Source organism: Salvia splendens, chromosome 6, assembly GCF_004379255.2.
Source record: "Salvia splendens isolate huo1 chromosome 6, SspV2, whole genome shotgun sequence".
Classification (NCBI taxonomy): domain Eukaryota; kingdom Viridiplantae; phylum Streptophyta; class Magnoliopsida; order Lamiales; family Lamiaceae; genus Salvia; species Salvia splendens.
The window spans coordinates 19,509,112-19,529,770 of NC_056037.1; the positions used below are offsets into that span (position 1 = coordinate 19,509,112).

The 20,659-nt window shown below is 42.2% G+C and overlaps 1 protein-coding gene across 1 annotated transcript; it reads right to left on the reverse strand.

Annotated features, from left to right (window-relative positions):
- Positions 1 to 202: 202 nt before the first annotated feature.
- On the reverse strand, positions 203 to 1,349 carry LOC121807602. The gene is made up of 2 exons (XM_042207868.1): positions 971 to 1,349; positions 203 to 887 (listed from the first exon to the last, which is right to left on the reverse strand). Exons 1-2 carry the CDS (start codon positions 1,329 to 1,331, stop codon positions 880 to 882), a joined length of 369 nt encoding a protein of 122 aa, XP_042063802.1. The 5' UTR covers positions 1,332 to 1,349; the 3' UTR covers positions 203 to 879.
- Positions 1,350 to 20,659: the final 19,310 nt, after the last annotated feature.

The window sequence follows — 20,659 nt, forward strand, 5'->3', positions numbered from 1 at the left end:
TAAAAGTCCAACAAACTTTAATTTGATACATCCTACGAAAAATCGGATACTTCAACGCGGACAGCCACGAACTTGAGCCGATTGTACCTACACCAAATTAAATGATTAAGTAAGCAAATACCAATAAAAAAATAATTAATTAATATATATATATATATATATATTTTTTTTAGCTTATCCGAGAAGGACTTTGTCATGACAATGCATTTAATGCTACTTGATGAGTAGTAGAAACAATAAATGCAACATTTATGAAGTATGGAAAAAATCCTCATCCTCTGACACTATGGTGAACATTCTCTCCAAGAATGATTGCAGGTTACGTTTGCCATCTTTTATAGATCAGTATATTTACTCACTTTCCTTCACCATAAAACATCACCATCATATATCCTAATCACCCCTTCACAAACCCCACATAATTCTTTCACACACCCCACATACTATTTCCTCTGCCCACTCAATTTCCATATCGGACAGAGTCTAAGGAGGAAGATTTGCACACACTTGTAGAATCAAGTCCCCAATCCAACACCACCCCGCCCCCACATAAAAAGGTAACCCCAAGCCTCCTTTCATTTTCTTTATGCATATACATCCATTCACACTAGATATGAAATATAGGAACACACATGCTAGGCACCACTGTATCACATATTACATCAAGAACTCACAATAACACAACAAATGCTCCGAGTTTCACCAAAACTTACAAGTAGCATGCTAAAACCAATATTTCCCCAAGCTATTGAAATAGGAGAACTAACATAGGGCAGTTAGTGAGACTTATCTTAGAGGTTGAATCTTCCGGATTTCCGGCACTCCGTCGTCGATGAAAACAGTGTCATACCCCCAAATCAACCATCAATATTGTAACTTTCACCCATCTACATGTTTCAAACACCTAGAACTTTATCTATGTATAATTTAACAAAGTAAAAGTCTAGACAACATAGGATGAAATTCTTACTGTCGGGAGAAAGTAAATGGTGGTTGTGGTGTTGTCGGAGAGGGGAGTCAGTAGCCGTAGCAGTGTTGGGGAGGCTGCCGGTGGTGTAGTAAGGGTGTAGGGGAGATGCCAGAGCCGCCGCTTGTGCATGCACAGCGGCGGCAGCGACGCGCACGAAGGGGAAGGCGACGGTGGCTGGGGCTGCGCGAGGTGACAGCGTCCTCCGCGGCGGCGGCTGACCTGAACGAGAGGGAGATCTGGAGATGGCGGCGGCGGCAGTGGCTGCGCACGGTGGTGGCGGTGCGTCGCCGTGCTCGCTGCAGCGACGGCGGTGCTGGAAGTTGCAGAAGCAGAAGTGAGGAGAAAGGGGGGGCCGTTCCATTTTGTGGAGAGATTTAGGGATTTAGTGGTGAAGGAGGAAAGGGAAAGTCTGTATATGTTGGTCTCTTTTATTTTATTTATCTTGGGCCATGAAGTAATAAAATAGGGAATAAGTTGGGTTGTAGTAAAATAATCCCACAAGCTCTTCCGAAAACTTATTTAATTAAGCTACAATTTAAGAAGGTAATTTTGGCTTATTTTAAAATTAGCTCTTCACGAAAGAGATGTTATCATTTTTTTTGCCTATGTTGAGTGCAACTAATTTTTATGCATATTAATTAAATAAGTATAGTTTCTTTTAGTGAAAATTTAGCTTAAATACGTGAATTAGATTTTAGTAATCTAACATGTGCCTAATTAATATTTTGTGGAATTTAATAGAAGGAATATATGGTGTTAGGTGCATTCTCAAATTACTACATCTTTTTAAAATTTAAACAGTCCGATATTTATTTTCTTTTTCGAAAAAAAGGGAGAACTCACGAGGAGTTTAACACCGAGAAGCAAGGATTTAACGCCTAAAAATCTTGGGAAGCGTACGAGGTGAACTTTCCTATCCTACATACTAATGTGGATAAAAATGCAAATTATTTTGAGGTGATATTTTATGAAAACACGAACACATGTTCGTGATTTTTTTAAAAATGTTGTCTTGCCATATATGTTTTTGTATGATGCCTATCTGTTTGGCTAAGGCCAAAGGAGTTATGAATGATGATATAAGTCGAATTCGGGTCCCAGTGAGGGTGGTGTCCCCGCTCGGACTAGTGTACACAAGCTACCTCTGACATGTTGGGCAGAGCAGGTGACCGAGGAAGGTGGCCACCTTCCCGGCACAAGGATACCTCTGACATAATGGGCAGAGAAGGTGACCGTGCGAGAACACCATCTCGACGGCACAATGTGATCAGATACGGCTAAGTACAGGAAAAAGGGCCCAATGTGAATATTTTTAGTAAGCTTGGGTCTTTTCAATAAAACCCCGAGTATTACTGTGATGGTGGCTTGACAATAATTTCAAATGTATATATGTAATTATTCGGCAATGTGTTCACTGAGTACTTTTGTACTCAGCCCTGCATATATTTCTAAATGCGCAGGTTGAGTCGTGAAAAGGGGGAGGGACAAGTGCTGTGGAGAGCAATCTAGTAACTAACTATGAATAAAACTCTCGGAGGTTCATGTCTCCATACATGGACCGCGTTCTTTTGTTTCCGCTGTGCCGGTAAAGAGGCAGTGTCTATTTTACTTTTGACTCTGATAATCAGAACTTGTATGAACGGTCACTCGATTCTGCATGATCGAGTGTATTTTATTATAAGTATTTCCCTATATGAGTTTATTATATGCGTCTCGTTCTGCTTTGGCTTTAATTTCCCCTAAATTCTATCCCCGCTTCTTTTAATCCCTCCTTAGTCACGGATCCCCGGGTTATGCTATCCTTAGCTAACTGCGGTCGTGACAGAGTGGTATCAGAGCCGTCTTTCATGCTCTGAACCCGAGAGTCTTTTTTAGTAATCTTTGGTCTAGCATTGTTCCGCTAGGCTTTTTTCGTCTAACAAAAGAAACTTCCAGCACCTACCCCCAACACGCTCAACCAAAACAACGGTAAGTGATTATATTTTGAAAGCAAGTGCGTTTTTCTATTTTCTGAACTGTGTATTGAGTATTTTATACATAGCCTCGTCAGATCAGCAATCGTAAATTTACCAACGCTTTCCTGAGCTAAGCAACAATACCAAAAACGTTATAACGAGCAGTTCCGAACGATAGTAAACATGTATGATGTGACGTAGAAGTGACTTTTAGGACTGCTTATAGTACCCAAATATAACATAGTTGGATACGACTCGTAGGAATGACCGAGCATCCGCATCACATCACGTTTACTTCTTTATGTTTTATATGCATATTTACATACCACGATACGAGGGGGGAGGTTGATCGATGTAGGTCCTTTTGCAGATGGTTTATCCTACAGTCGAGGACATTCTCCTTGAGTACGTCACATTTGTGATACTCGTAGGAGAGGATCTTGGGATAGCTCTAGCACAGTTTAGGTGGCTCTGGGAGAGAGCGCACCCCTTTGGAGTGACTCACTATGACGGGATCCAGCGACTTATCAGGCTTCTACCCTCGGATTGGGTAGGCTTTGCCATCGACCGATCCCGTGATTATATATTTTCTGTAGCCCCTTTCTTCGACTCTCTTGGTGATTTTCCCGAGTTCATCGGGGAGATTCACTCATGTTTTATCCTACATGGCCAGGCACCGAGGGGGCCATATATGCGGCCGGGCGATCTATCCCCGGTAGGTGACCTAGGAGTCCCGCAGCCAGCAGACCTTCAGCCTGAGCCGATCATCCCGCAGCCAGCAGATCCGCAGCCCGATCTGATTCTCCCACCTCTGCCATCTCCATCGAGGCGTCGGGCTCGCGGAGAGTTTGAGGCTGGACCATCTCGTCCCCCTTCGGGAGATGAGGAGGATCTCTACCTAGTCAGCTTTGACCCCACACCGAGCCTAGAGGGAGTGGGGTCGGCAAACACCGAGGCGAGAGAGTTACGAGCTGCAGCAGCCGAGAGGCGTATGAGGGGCAAGGCCCCCGCCACTCTTTCAGACGAGGATGAGTCAGTTGGGCAGAAGATCATAGTAGGCACCAGTCGCCTACAGCCACTGCCCATTCCTTCTGAGGCATCTCCCGACGCACTGCCAGGAGCGACGAGTCGTACTATTCCGAGTCGCCACGAGCCTATATCACTAGAGCGTGGACCCGTCGCATGGGCTATACGCCATTGGGGAGCTGTGACCCGTGGACCACATCCTCCGGGTAGCACTATTGAGTCAGCTATTCTCCTTGATGAGAGTTCGGACGAGGAGGAGCCAGAGGAAGGTGAGGAGGACCCGGGGACCGGTGCGAGTGCCACTGAGACACCAGCCTGATCGTAGACTAGGTAGGGATGCCAGCTTTGTATATATGTGTGTATTCCAGAAACGGATCCGTTATGAGACCGTTCTGGTTCATGTTTTGACTAGCTATAGTATTTTGACATCACAGAAACATTCATGCGAGTGTTCTCTGGCTTGACATATTTTGACTAACATCTGTTTAGTAACAGATGTGATATTTTTGCGACACCAAGAATGGTTGTACGAAAGTCCTCAGTGGAGGCAATTTTTCCCTGTACATAAACTTTTATATGTATATATACATGTTTTACTTTCTGTCTTTAGCAGAATCTGATAATGATTGTTTGAATAAATTGAAGTTCTCTACCCTCCTAATCGTTAAGATCTTTCTAACAATAGTAACTTATAAGAAAATGTTTTATCAATAGAAAATGCCGCCAATGATAGCCGGGCGACCCCGAGGAAGAGGAAGATGACGTGGTAGAGGGTCGTACCCCGAGCCTGAGAGACAACGCGTAAACCCTCCGCCACCATCTCCACCTCGATCACCTTCACCTCCACCTGCCCCGACAGTGGATAGAACTGTCGTTAACACCTTTCTGAAAAAGAAGCCGCCAATATTTGACGGAAAAGGCGACCCCACTGAAGCGGAATCGTGGATACGTGCGCTCGAGCGCCTGTTTGACTTACTGCAATGCACAGACGATGAGCGTTTGATTTGTGCCTCACTCCAACTGACTGGGTCAGCAGATTATTGGTGGGAGGCCCGCAAAAAGATAATGACCCCGCAGCAGCTAGAGGACCTAGCTGGGGATCACAGTAAGTTTGGCTTATAACTCACATATGGAGAGGCTTCACAGTAAGTTTTAAAAATTGAGCATTTCCATCATACTTGCATCGTTCAAACTGATCAAGTTTTTGCAATCAAGTTTCTACATGTAAACATACTGATTCCTTTCTCTAACTCTTCCCAAAATAATCAAGTCTTCCACTTATCCAATTTCATGCATACTGCCCTATTTATTACTAACTGAAATTTTGAATTTTTTTAAAATTTTTTTTGACATGAATGATTTTTATTTTCTGGAACTAACCCTCCCCCATCCCACTGCATATGAACTCGTCCTCGAGGGACTGGATGCAGTGGAAAAGGGTTAGGTACAGACAATGTCACAAAAGAAAAAGGAAAACTTCTCACACTTAGACCAGACACTGGGCTAAGTGTGAGACAATGCCAACAATCAAACATGCCAATAAACACAGAAGAACAATAACTAAAACACAAGGGCAGATATAAACCAACAAAAACATGCATAACTTCTCACACTTAGACCCAACACAGGTCTAAGTGTGAGGTGGAACAGGATGTCAGTTATACAAATAAAAAACAAATAAAAAGTAAGATTGTTTAAACTTGAAATGACTGAGATTGGGGGGGTATACTCAATGCCTTTTGGGAGGTTGACCGGGGGATGCTGAGGGTGGCCGAAAGGATGATGGGCGCCGAGGCGGAGGGGAGCTTGTAGAGGGAGGTGGTGGTTGGCTGGCAAGAGTCTGTTGGCGGATCGCCTCCAGAATTCTAGCTTGAGCAACCAGTTGGGCATGTGAGTTCTCCACCAGCTGCGTAAGCATTTGCTCCATGCGGAGCCTCCATTCATTGTTAGTCCGTGCAGCCTCCTCTGGCTCTATCGTGGGGACCATCTCCAGCCTTCGTCTCTGCTGCCTCTCAGGGCTTGCCGGACGATCGGTCGTCCTCATCTCTTCCTCGTTCTCTATCTGTCTCCCCTGCCTAGCCTTTACGTAGAAGCGAAGCTTCCCGCCGGGTACCCGCTCAAGTACCTGTATTCTTACAAAGAAATCCAGGTTAAATAATTCGGGCTTAGAGCAACGGCTGGGACGGCGGCGGGCTGCGCCCCTCCCTCTTCTTCAGAATCGTCCCCACTATATTGTACAAGAGGGACGACTGGCATAGGTTCAAGGGTGCGAAGGGGGGCTTTTGTTTGGGAGACAGATGGAGGAGGTCGGGGAGGATTTTGGGATGTGGAAGTTGTGGCTCGGTCCTTTGACAGGGATATTCCAAGGCGGGCTTTCACGGTGGTGTAAATCGTCGCGATATCCATCTCGGAGGGCATACTCCGGAGGATTCTAGTTAGGTGCCGTTGGGCCTCTTCATACACTTTTGGAGATGGAGCGGCGGCGCTAGTTTGCGGTGGTGGTTGAGAAGATGGGCTAAGGCTTTCTACTTGGGCTTGGGGCGAGGTTCTCCGGTCCTCACTGTCGGCACCGGAACTAGAGGAGGAGGATGAAGTTGGGAGTTGTTCAAGCAACATTGTTTCTGGTAATGGTGGTAGGTTTTGGTGAAGAAGATGATGATTTGGGGCAAGGGTTTGAATCTTGAGCGGTATGGGAGAGCAAAGAGAATGTACTGTAGGCGATTTGGTTAAAAGTGATATCCGGATCTGAAAACTGCCTTTTATACCGATATTGCGGCTGTTAGACGGTTGAGATCCCTACGGCTGTTCAGATCCTTGCGACTTTTAACGTACAGACTAGTCCTTTCAGAGCGCCAGCTGGCTTAGCTTCTCCGATACGCTTCCTCCTTCTCTCCAGGACGTCCTTTCATTGCGACAGTTGGCGCTGCCTGACACCTCTCCAGTGACTGCACACGTCATTTCATCACCTGCCCTGATCAACGAAAGTACTGTACTACCAAATAAATTCGAATTGCACTGATCAAGTGGACAATTAATTCCAGATGAAAACTCAAATAGTTCCACTTGATCAGGTTCCTTCCTTTTTCTGACTTTTAATTACATAAGAATAAAAAACTAACACATGAAAAACTATTTACACTAACTACAAAGGACTTGACCGAGTTCCCCAGGGATGTCACTTGATCAGTTTAATAGATTAGGAATTTGTTGCTTGATCAAGCAGACTACCCATGAGTACCCGATCACTCCTTTTACTTGCTCACTAGATAAGATTAGGCAGGGTCAGTGGAATTTCTTCCACTGTGTCTGCTTTGGTCTTGTCTCTATAGGGCTCAACCAGTTGACTTTTTACCACGAATGAGAACGAATTGGGGGGGGGGGGTCTCCTGGGAGTATGTTTGCCTCCTGTGTGTGCATTGTCATGATGGTACGAGGGTCCGCCCATTTTGAATTCCGCCTCTTGGGTATCAGTTTGAGTTGACACTGGAAGAGTAGCTCTTTCTGCCCCACTTTGATCTCTTCTTTTCTCAAAGCGGGGTTGAGTCTGCGTTGTCGATCAAGGTAGGATGTCACTCCTTCTTCTAACACGGCGGGATGCATGCACAGATCTAGGTTAATCTCTCTCAAGTCTGCTGTTTTTCACTTGACCACCTCTTGACCCAGCCTCAGTTCTTCCATCAATTTTCCTCCATGTCCTTGCAGATTTGGTTTGACTGGTTCTTGGTACGTCTGGTTGGACAGGCTCTTGAGGGTAACTGACGATGCAGGTAAAGACAATAGTTGTCTTGTAGGCGCGGGACTTTCCTTCAACATTATTCTCAATGGGGCGGCTTGGTCAGGTGGTTTTTCGACCCTTGCTGGCCGAGTGATCTCTTTTAACTCAGCTGGTCGTGGCGGCTTACAGAAATCCATAATTGTCCTTTCAATGGGTTAATCATCCATTTCCCCAGTCATCGTTGCGTTGAACCATTCAGCTGCTTCCTTCTTAAGCTGTTCATCTTCAATAGAATCAGTGGACGGTCTTTTGAAGAGTTCCTTTTCTAGATACCTTGCTCCCAAGGTCTGATTGTATCTACCGATTGTATGTTCTCACTGTCCCCTGGTTTTCTCACAGCTTTATCAATGTCGAATGTAAGCTGTTCTCCATTAAAATCCAGATTCATCGTCCCATGGCGAACGTCTATGACTGTACTGGCTGTAGATAGGAATGGCTTTCCCAAAAGGACTCTAATAGACTCCTCCGCTCCTGGCTCTGTCATCTTTATGACGAAGAAGTCGGCGGGGTACCTGAATTTGTTTACCTTGACGATTTCATCTTCCAGAACTCCCTCTGGGTGAATGTAAGACCCGTCTGCTAGCTGTATCACCATACCGGTTTTGACAAGCTTAGCTTCTCCCAGCTTTTCGTATATAGAATACGGCATGATATTGATGGAAGCCCCAAGGTCGCACATTGTGTGCTCCATTCGAACGTCTCTGATGGAAATTGGGAATGTGAACACCCCTGGGTCAGTCTTCTTCGGTGGAAGATCACTTGGTTGGATCACCACGGCTACATTTTCTGCTTCGACCGTCTTTCCTTTCTCAGTGACTTGATCAAGGGCACTAGACTCTTCTTCTTTTGTGACTTGATCAAAGGCGCTGGACTCAGGGCCTTCTTCATGATTGGGTCTGTCTGTGGGTGCTGGAGAACTCGCAGATGGGCTTTGATAAACTCTTCCTGATTTTAGAGATACTGCATTGACATTCTCTCGCCCAGTAGGTGGTTGTACTATAGCCGGAATTTTTCCTTCATTCTCCCTCAGCTCGCCCAGTGACATGGCGACCTGAGATAACTGCCTTGTAAGCATATCTAGTGCAATCCTCTGTTCTCTTTGGGCTTCTTGTATTTCTCGCATTGCATCATGGGGTTGATATGGGATCATCATATCTCCTGGACCTTCATTTTGTTGTTTGCTATATCTCTGATTAAAACGACCTCCTCCATGGCCTTGTTGATGGTAGCCGGAAGGTCCATACTGCTCTGGCTGGTTCTGAGGGAAATGATTTTGTTGGCTCCCTTGGAAGTACTGTGGGTTCCCTTGGGGTTGTTGGTTTCCTCTCGGGTGCGGTGGGACATAATTTACCACTTGATTATTTGGTTGTCTTCCATGGTTGCTTGACTGAGGGCCTTGGTGTTGGTACCCCCCAGTTTCCTTCCTGTTGTCGACTTGACCAGTTAGGTTGTCCTCCACTTGACCAGTTGCCCTGCTGCCCCGCGGACCAGCTCCCTTGACCGCCTTGTATCCTGTTACCTCCATCCTGTAGCCTTTCCTGAACGCGTGCGGGCAAATTGGGCTGCCCTTCGGTGAATTGTAAATACTGTTGCGCTGGTTGCGCTGGTTGGTTTTGATTTGGGTCACTCCATCTGAAGTTAGGGTGGTCTCTCCATGGAGCGTCTCTTTGTTTCCCTTGGATCCAGTTGCCATTCACATTCCAGTGGCCGACGGCATTCACTTGGCTTGCGGCTCCACCTCTGGGGGAAACTCGCAATAGTAATAGTGATGCTCTTCCGGCAGTGGTGGCGGCGCATACTACTGCTCTTTGGGTGCAGGTGGCGGAGGTGCGCTGGATTTCTCTACTGCCTCAAGCAGCTTCTTCTCCATCTGCTCAAATCGAGCCTCGGCTGCGTGCACCGCACCTCTTCGGTACTGGCCACGAGATGTCTCGTACAAGCGTTTGACTTCCATGAGCCTCTGCAGGATGTTTTTGGCTTGGCTGAATGGGGTCTTTGAGAAGTCCCCCTGAGCTGCGAGGTTGAGATCATTCTTGCTATCGACTGTTAGTCTACCGTTGAAGATCGAGTAAATCTCCCACTCCCCCAGCTTGTGGTTAGGGCATGCTTGAAGTAGCCCTTGGAATCTATCCCAGTACTGGCCGAGGGGCTCGTCGTACTCCTGTCTGGTTTCTGTAATCTCCCGCTTGAGGGCACTCATTTTTTACGCTGGAAAGAAGCGATCGAGGAATATCATTCGGAACTCGGCCCATGTTTTGATGAACCCTTCTAGCAGTCTCGACAGCCATACTCCAGCTTCACCCTTCAAAACGAAAGGGATGGCTTTCAGCCTATAATCTTCAGACGTAGATCCAGCCGGTACGGGCTAGATATCACAGTATCGTCAAATTCCTCCAAGAAGGCGTACGGGCATTCTTTTGAAAGGCCGTAAAAATGGGACAAAACGGCCAGTACTCCTGACTTGATCACCATTGTCCGCATCCCAGGAGTAATGGCAATGGCATGTGTGAGCTCCTTCTCGTCATGAGCGTGCAGAGAGCCAATTCCTGAGTCGTTGTCGACGAGGCCATCTCTTCTTTTGCTTGTTCAAGTGGTGGTGGTCTAGGTTGCGCGTTTTGCTCTCCTTCTTCTTCACTGGTCAGTTGATCAGCGGCTACTGCTGCTGCTAGTGCTGCTCTGTAACGAGTGGTAACTACGCCGGCTTCCTGGACTCTCCAATGAGCGTTAGTGCCTCTGTATATATAAGAGGGTGATTCCACTGGTTGCCGCGGTGGTACCTACTCATCAACAGAAGAAAAATAAACAAATGAGAAAAGAAAGAAACAAAATTATATACACCTATGCGCTACACACAAACATAAAATAACACCATGCTTCCCCGGCAACGGCGCCATTTTGGCGGACTGCGAAAATGCGGTTTTTCTTTTTCTGCTTGATTCAAGTTATATGGAAGAGATAACTGAACCAGATGGATCAGTTAGCAAATGTCGTTGCCACTTGATCAAGTTGATCTCGCTTTCGCACGCCACCAATGTAATTTATAAACTCCCAATTTTGCACTACTTTAATAATAAAGCGGCAAGTTCGGGGTCGATCCCACAAAGAAGCTAGTGTATCAAGTGTGTGAGTAGTGAGGTTGGCTGCTGCCACGCTTTACTTTTGTGAGTTTTTAACTACTGATTTTAACTTATAGGCAGAAAAGTAACTAACTACTTGCTCAAGGGAACTTTAACTACTGGGTCAAGTAAATCTCAGACTGGAATGAAAATTAACTACCCAGAACAGTAAACACGATAATGAAAACGAAAGCAACTTTGATTAAAACTAAAACTCAGAACAGTACAGCATGAAATTTAAACTAAGCTAACACTTCGGAACTACGAAAGCAAGTAAACCGAGGAGATCCTCGGCTGGAAACTTAAGAATACGCCGACAGATATCAAGTATTCTGCAGCGCTCCTTCAATCGCCCTTTCTAACTAAGCATTACTTTATCTAAGCTATCTAGGGAACTGAACTAGAGAGCTAAACTAAACTAAACTAAAGACGGAAAGTAAAGGATCCCCCCATTTTAATGTGGTGGCACATCCTCTATTTATAGGCTCGGCACGACCTCCAGCTGTATAACGATCTTGGCAGGGAATATTCGCTCATGCTGAGAGTGAGCGACTAATTGATTGCTACGTGCTCTCCTTCTAGAATGACGACTCTTTTCAGTAACAGATTCGTGACTCAGCTCCGTCCTTGCGTCTCATATATCAGCACGTGTCCCCTTCTAGAACGTTGTCCTTGATAACAGAATGATGCGCACCACCAGCTCATAGCCTCATGTGTCTTTCTTTTGGAAACAGTGGTCCCCTCCTTGACTGCTTGATTACTTCCCCGATATTTGGCGTTTTTCGCCTATTGTACTCGCTTGATCAGTTTGGCCTTGTTGCCTTGGTCAAGCGGCATTCCTGCATATTTAACATTTGCTTTGCGCGATAAACTGATCAAGTAGCGTACATTTTACCCCTAAACCAATGCATGAAATGGGCCTTATCATAAATATTTATTGTGTTTGGTTTAAAAGATTAAATCTCACAATTTAATCCTAGATGAAAAGTCATGTGATACTTAGTCATAATCAACCTCCAACTAAAATAATCTAATTACTTAATAGTAGATAAATTTTCATGGCAACCAAACGACACATTTTTTGTATAGTAGCATATACCATAATATTTAAATAATTGAATAAATAACAATCCTTCAAACTCTATCCTTAAAGTCATCGAATTATGAAAAATTAAATATAACAAAATAATGACAAAATAAACTAAATATTTAATTAATAAACCGTTGTTAAGAGGAGAATTGATTTAGTATTGAACGGGCGGTATGTTTTTTTTTGTTTTCAAAATTCCGATAATTCTGACCGATATGTTACGTTTCTATTTCTATTCCATTATTTCTATTCCTTCTCTGCAAACTCCGACCCTAGACTTAATCTTAAATTCTAACTCTCCAAAATTTAAATCTATCCCTGAATTTCAATTTAGTAAATACACTTCACACATATCATACTCCTTGTTCCAAGCTTCGAAGAACTGAATTTGTTTGGCTGTCATCCTTATACTTAGTAGATTTTTAATACTCCCTCCGTCCGTGAAATATTGTCCAAGTTTGACTCGGCACGAGTTTTAAGAAATGTGAAGAAAAGTGAGTTGAAAAAGTTAGTGGAACGAGGGTCCCACATTTATATATTAGTTTTATAATAGAATATGAGTGTAAAAAGTTAGTGGAAAGTGAGGTCCATTTACCAAAAGTAGAATAAAAGTAAAGTGGACAACTTTTTATGGACAGATCAAAATGAAAAAATTGGAGAACATTTCACGGACGGAGGGAGTAAAAGTAAAAGATAAAGAAGTGCAAGTTAAAGTAGATGATATTGTACATCAGCATGCTTTGAGAACCTACTTTTGATAGGAAGTTAGGAACTACTAACTAGGTAAGTATTGAAGAAACAGAGTACTCTATTATATCTGGTCAGCTTTTATTGGTGCTTGGATCCTTTTGATGATTGTTTGCATTAATTTTAATTTCAAAAAATTTTCAGGTACACACTGATCCTGTTTCATTTTGAGAGAAGAGTTAATTACATAGGTGAACATACTGATCCTGTTTCCTTTTGATTTTCTATAGCATGACCAAAATGGTGGTCATGGCGTTGAGTATAATGTTCATAGAAGCATGCTATACGATTTAGTTGGTGGCTAGGTTTGGGGTCCATCGACTTGATTTGCTGTGAAGTGAGGTGATTTTGTTGTTTTGATCTTATATGGTGATTTAATTATGTGTTGAATGCTTATTACTTCTAATTTATGTTGTCGAAATGAGATACAAGTCTTGTCGGGCGAAAATTACAATGAAAATAAATAAAGGAAAATTACACGGAAAGCGGTAAGCCGAGTCGAGGAGTCCTCTTTCCGCAAGACGAGATACGCCCCGGTAGTGCTCTCGGTTTGGCGTGTCGTCCCCAAAGATAAAACTGCTTCGTCTCTGAAGTAGCAGCACCGCTAGCAACAGAGCTCCGGCGAACGGGAGTAAGGCGGGAGGCAGAGCTTCGACGGGAAGATATGCAGAGAGGGAGAGAGCGTGTATGCAAGAATGTTTGTGTATTTGCATCAATGGCCAAGGAGATCTTTTCGGTTCCGGCTTCCACTGTCGCCGTCGAGTCCGCCTTTAGTGTTGGAGGTAACGTCTTGGACGACAGAAGAAGTAGACTCACCGGGCAAAACATGGAAGCCACCATGTTACTTGATGATTGGTACAACCCGACCAAGACTACTTCCCCGACGAAGAAGAGTAGGGCGAATCGAGCTTATAAATAGAGGCTGCGCCACCACAAGAAAGTATCCGAGACTTTACTTTCCGCCTAGTTTAGCTTAGTTTAGCTTAGTTCAGCTCTCTAGCTTAGTTTAGCTTAGTTCTGCTCTCTTAGCTTAGTTTAGTTCAGATCTCTAGTTTAGCTTAGATAGCGTAGTTAAAAGGGCGACCGAAGGGAGCGCTGCAGAATAACCATTTCTGTCGGCGTAACTTAAGTTTCCCGCTGAGATTCTTCTCAGTTTACCGCTTTCTTTATTTTCGAAGTGTTAGCTTAGTTTATTTTCACGCTGTAATCGTATCTTAGTTTAATCGAAGTTATTCTCTCTTTTAAATCGCGCATTTACTTTTCTGTTATTACCTGCAATTTACTTGACCCAGTGTTTAAATTTCCGTTGATCAAGCTAGCTAGTTTGAATTCTGCCTAGATAAAAACCGTAGTTAAAACTCCCAAGTTAAAGCGTGGCAGCAGCCAACCCCCCTTGTTCACTACTCACACACTCGACACACCAACTTCTCTGTGGGATCGACCCCGAACTTGCCGCTTTACTGTTAAAGTAGTGCGAAATCGGGAGTTATAAATATTATCATTGGCGCGTTTCGGTTCGAGGATTGATTCGATTAAGTGGCAACGGCGATTTGCTAACTGGTCCAACCGATTCAGTTATCCTCCATATAACTTGATCCAATCTTAATCCGTGCGTTTCCGAGCCCGCCAATTTCAATATTTTCTGATTTTCTCTCAAACTTTATTTTGTTGAATATAAATACATGAATTTTAGACTTTTCCAGTTTTTCCACAAAATAAAAAATCAAAACTATTGTGGAAGAACTAGAATTACATGGAAAACAAATTAAGATTTACTCGTTTCGTCCCTCATTAATTAACATCAGGTGACTTGACACGAGTTTTAAGAAATATAGTGAAAAATTAGTAAAATGTAAATTCTACTTTTATATATCAATTTTATATTAAAATGTAAGTAGAATGTGAGATACATTACCAAAAATAGTACGGATAGAAAAATGAAATTGATGCTAATTAATAGGGGATGGCGGGAGCACGTGGCAATCAAGTGAGGTGGCCATCAGTAAAATAAGTTAAGTTTAAAATATTTAATCATAAAATTACATATCATCTTCCTCACCATCTCTCCCATTTCTAGTTCTCTTTAAGAAATGCTGAGCTCTAAAACCAGAATAAAACTTCATGACTGATACATTGGCATGGTTTGCTAAAATTTCAATGCTCTTAAAATAATGTAGTTTCTCCTTAATACTAATTTTTTTTATTGATTCATGATAGAATAAAATAAAATATTCGTCAATAGAAATGTGGGAAAACATAATTGAATATTTGTCAATAAAAATTTGGGAAAAATAGAATGAAAAAAGTGAGAGAGTACAAAAGGGATAGAGAAAGAGGAGAGATATGTGAGGATGATGATGACATGGTTTATTTATTCTGTTTAAAACATAAATAAACAAAATGGATTGACACATAAGTTCTAATTTACGCATCAGTTTTGGCCTTTTATTTTGAAGAAAAACTAGAAAAGTAAAAGGTTCATGTATTTGTATTGAAAAAATAAATTTGAGAAAAAATTAAAAACATTGAAATTTTATGTATTTTTAAATAAAAACTAAAGTCCAATTTTAGTCTCTTACATTTACCTTAAAATTATTTTTGATCTCATTCAATAAGTTTGTGACCATTTGGTCCCTAACATATTATTTTAGTACATTTTGGTCCCAAACAAGGCCACAAACTTAATTGATAAGGCCTATTTCATGCATCGGTTTAGGGGGTAAAATGTACTATACTTGATCAGTAATAGCGCAAAACAAGTGTTAAATGTGCAGGAATACGGCTTGACCAAGACAACAAGGGCAAGTTGATCAAGTTGGTACAAAAGGAAAAAAAGTTAAAAGGCCAAAAATCGGGTGAACTGATCAAAGGGGGTGATCAAGCTGTTGGGCGGGGACCACTGGATTCTAGAAGGAGGACACGTGAGGCTAATGAGCTGGATGGTGGGCATCATTCTGTTAGCAAGGACGACGTTCTAGAAGAGGGACACGTGCTGATACATGAGACGCAAGGACGGAGCTGAGTCATGAATCTGTTATTGAAAAGCGACGTCATTCTAGAAGGAAGGCACGTAGCAATCGATGAGTCGCTCGCTCACAGCGTGAACGAATATCCTCTGCCAAGATCGTTATCCAGCTGGAGATTGTGTGAAGTGCCTATAAATAGAGGATGTGCCACCATAATCAGGGTATCACCTTTACCAACTCCTTTTACCAGTTCCGTTTTATCTTCTTTTTACCATCTTCTTCCGTCTTCAGCAATTTTCCTTTTTAGTTTAGTTTACCAGTTCTAAAGATAGTTAGAGAAATGGTTAGCTAGAGAGAGGGAGCGCGACAGAGTATTCGATATCTATTCGACGTTGTCTCGAATTTCCATCTGAGAGTTTTCTCGACTCTACTTGCTTTCTTATTTCTCGAAGTTGTTAGCCTAGTTTGATTTCGAGTTGTTCTGTAGTTAAAGAATCAATCTTTCTGTATTCCGTATGATTGCAACATTGTTCTAAGTTTTGGGTATAATTTGGAGTTGTTTTGTTTTCGCCTTCGTGTTTACTGTTGCAGCTCAGTTTCGATCTTTAGTCTTTGACCAAGTGTTTAATCATGTCGAATAGCAAAGTGTTTTTGTTTTCGCAGCATGCCTAGGTAGTCAGTTTTTATTCCAGCATGTCACTTACTTGATCCAGTAGTTAGCAGAGCCTTGATCCAGTTAGAGGTCCCCAAACCGAACTGGCCCGGAACCGTCGGCGGCGGTTCGAACAGTGACCGGAACCGCCGGTTCAGGTTCCAATTTTTCCAAAACCGTAACCGACGGTTCAAAACCTCCGGTTCCGAACCGGCGGTTCGACGGTTCCCGACACCTTTTCAGGCCTATTTCCGACCTAACCCTAGGCTTTTCAGAAACCGGTCAGGAACCGCCGGTTTTCGTCAGAAAACCATTGACGAAACCTGCTGTTTCCACTGAAAAACCGGCAGTTTGAACCGAAAACCGGTTCCGCCGGTTTTCAAAATTTTGAAATTTTGAATTTTTTTATTTTATTTAATCAAAATTTTCCCCTATAAATACCCCCATCCTCTTCATTTCTACTCACCCCATTCTTGTGTTAATAAGAATTTCTCTTCTCAATCTCAATTTCTCTATTCTCCATTCTCATTCTCTCATGTTGGTTACGTTATTTGCGCTCATAATTTACTCACGTTGTTCACGTTATCATATTCACACAATCACACTACTCTCTATTCTCCACTTTCAATTTCCATAAATATCATGTCTTCATCTCGTCGTGGTGGTTATCGGGGCAAGGGAATTGCCCAAGATCAAAGTGATACTCATCGTCGACGTGCCCCTACTAGAGCACAAGTTGCGGAGGAGGTGGGAAGGCGAGCCGCTCTTCGAGCTCAAGCAAGTTCTTATATGTTTATGTTTTTGTTAATTCATTTTTATTAAATTCATAATTTCATTTTTTTACATCTATGTGTCTATGTGTTTTATTTTTGTGTTAATATTTTTACTTAGTTGTATAATTTTCGTAGGAGGAAGAAGATCGAAATGCGGCCTTATTACTTTCCCTTGCCGACGACGACCAACAAGCGGGGCATTCACATTCGGATTCGCAATTCGAATACAATGTGAATCTATCATCGGACGAAGGCGATGATGGATCGCATCAATTCCCCCCTTCTAGCGCCGGCCAAGTTGGCGAAAATGATGAGGAGGCCGATGCTCCTCCTCCTTCAGGACGACAAAAGAAGAAGATGCCTCCAAAGTTGAAATCCGATATTTTCACCAAACATTACAAGAAAGCCCCGGTGGTAATTTCAAATCCTAATGATCCGACCACTACTGTGGAGACAAATGAGTTCAAAGCATATTGCAACTATTGCGAGAAAGTCTATCCATTTGGAACCGGTGGGAGATATGGTACTCTCCATCGCCATTTGAAGACAAAACACCCCGTGGAATATGGGCATACTAAGTCCCAAAGCCAAATAAACTTCCCTGCCGGCTCATCGTCTCAAACAGGTACGCCTCTATTTAAATATGATCCCAAAAATGTTACCGATGCTATGGTAAGATGGGCGGCAATGAAACATTTGCCGTTTAATTTTTTTAATGACAAAAAATATGAAGTTACTATGCAAACCGCTTTTAATGTTGCTACAAAAAGAATTCCACCCTCAACTGCTCAAAGATCTAACAACCGGCAGTTTTTTGATAGAAAAATAGAAGTTGGAAAATTTCTATCCAACTTGGGGCACAAAGTTAATATTTGCTCTGATGTGTGGACGGATTCTTTCCAAAGAAATTCTTACATGGGAATTTCATGTCATTTTATAGATAATAGTTGGTCTTTAAATAAACGTTTAATTGGTTTTATACAATTTCCTTCACGTCACACCGCACAAACAATTGCATCTTTAATTATTCAAGTTTTGAATGATTATGATTTATGCAACAAAATATTTTCTGTTGGTTTTGATAACGCAACCGCTAACACTGCAAGTATACCCGATTTAATTGCGGCTTGCTCCCCGGTGATAAGTGGTAAGTATTTTCACCAACGAATGTATTTGTCATATTTTAAATTTATGTGTACAAGATGCTTTGTCTTTATGGCAAAGACATATTCAACCTATTACAACAGCTGTATCTTTGATCCACTGGAAGCCTCAAATTGGCAAGGCGTGGAAGAAGTATTGTCATTCGAAGAAAATAAGGTACACAACTTTTACTTTAGACATGTCTACTAGATGGAACTCTACATATGATATGTTGCATTCTACATTAGAGCATATAGAATATTTGATTGATTTTTATAGAACTTTCCCTGTAAATGCCACTGTTGAGTTATCGGGTGTGTATTATTGCACATCCGTTCGTGTTTTAGAACATTGCATGTACATATCACTTGGTTTTAAAACTGCAATGAAAAATTTCGCAAATAATCTTGAATTAATGAGGACGGCGAAAACTACATAAACCTAGCCCAAACATTCCAAATAAACCTCCCCCACCTCCCAACCCTCCAAAGAAATTTTGAGTTCGACTTGCGGGCTCTCTTTCACAATTACGAAGCCAAGTACAACAGTACCCACCAAGTGAGACCTAGACCCCCCGTCAAACACATAACTTTGGCTTCTTCCAAGTTCATGACCCCGACGCCCAATCCCAATTGGCGGACCTATACGGCTACAGCAGCGGAGGAAGGACGACAAATTCGGCAAGTGAGTTAGATTTATATTTTGACTCACACTTTTCATTCAATGATGAAGAAGGAGGTCCCGTACCCCAACAAATCGACGTCCTAGATAGGTGGGGATCACACGAGAAAGATTTTCCCATCCTTGCATCAATGGCCAAGGAGATCTTTTCGGTTCCGGCTTACACTGTCGCCGTCGAGTCCACCTTTAGTGTTGGAGGCAACGTCTTGGACGACAGAAGAAGTAGACTCACCGGGCAAAACATGGAAGCCACCATGTTACTTGATGATTGTTACAACCCGACCAAGACTATTTCCCCGACGAAGAAGAGTAGGGCGAATCGAGCTTATAAATAGAGGCTGCGCCACCACAAGAAAGTACCCGAGACTTTACTTTCCGCCTAGTTTAGCTTAGTTTAGCTTAGTTCAGCTCTCTAGCTTAGTTTAGCTTAGTTCTGCTCTCTTAGCTTAGTTTAGTTCAGATATCTAGTTTAGCTTAGATAGCGTAGTTAAAAGGGCGACCGAAGGGAGCGCTGCAGAATAACCATTTCTGTCGGCGTAACTTAAGTTTCCCGCTGAGATTCTTCTCAGTTTACCGCTTTCTTTATTTTTGAAGTGTTAGCTTAGTTTATTTTCACGCTGTAATCGTATCTTAGTTTAATCGAAGTTATTCTCTCTTTTAAATCGCGCATTTACTTTTCTGTTATTACCTGCAATTTACTTGACCCAGTGTTTAAATTTCCGTTGATCAAGCTAGCTAGTTTGAATTCTGCCTAGATAAAAACCGTAGTTAAAACTCCCAAGTTAAAGCGTGGCAGCAACCAACCCCCCTGTTCACTACTCACACACTCGACACACCAACTTCTCTGTGGGATCGACCCCGAACTTGCCGCTTTACTGTTAAAGTAGTGCGAAATTGGGAGTTATAAATATTATCTTTGGCGCGTTTCGGTTCGAGGATTGATTCGATTAAGTGGCAACGACAATTTGCTAACTGGTCCAACCGATTCAGTTATCCTCCATATAACTTGATCCAATCTTAATCCGTGCGTTTCCGAGCCCGCCAATTTCAATATTTTCTGATTTTCTCTCAAACTTTATTTTGTTGAATATAAATACATGAATTTTAGACTTTTCCAGTTTTTCCACAAAATAAAAAATCAAAACTAATGTGGAAGAACTAGAATTACATGGAAAACAAATTAAGATTTACTCGTTCCGTCCCTCATTAATTGACATCAGGTGACTTGACACGAGTTTTAAGAAATATAGTGAAAAATTAGTAAAATGTAAATTCTACTTTTATATATCAATTTTATATTAAAATGTAAGTAGAATGTGAGATACATTACCAAAAATAGTACGGATAGAAAAATGAAATTGATGCTAATTAATAGGGGATGGCGGGAGCACGTGGCAATCAAGTGAGGTGGCCATCAGTAAAATAAGTTAAGTTTAAAATATTTAATCATAAAATTACATATCATCTTCCTCACCATCTCTCCCATTTCTGGTTCTCTTTAAGAAATGCTGAGCTCTAAAACCAGAATAAAACTTCACGACTGATACATTGGCATGGTTTGCTAAAATTTCAATGCTCTTAAAATAATGTAGTTTCTCCTTAATACTAATTTTTTGTTATTGATTCATGATAGAATAAAATAAAATATTCGTCAATAGAAATGTGGGAAAACATAATTGAATCTTTGTCAATAAAAATTTGGGAAAAATACAATGAATAAAGTGAGAGATTACAAAAGGGATAGAGAAAGAGGAGAGATATGTGA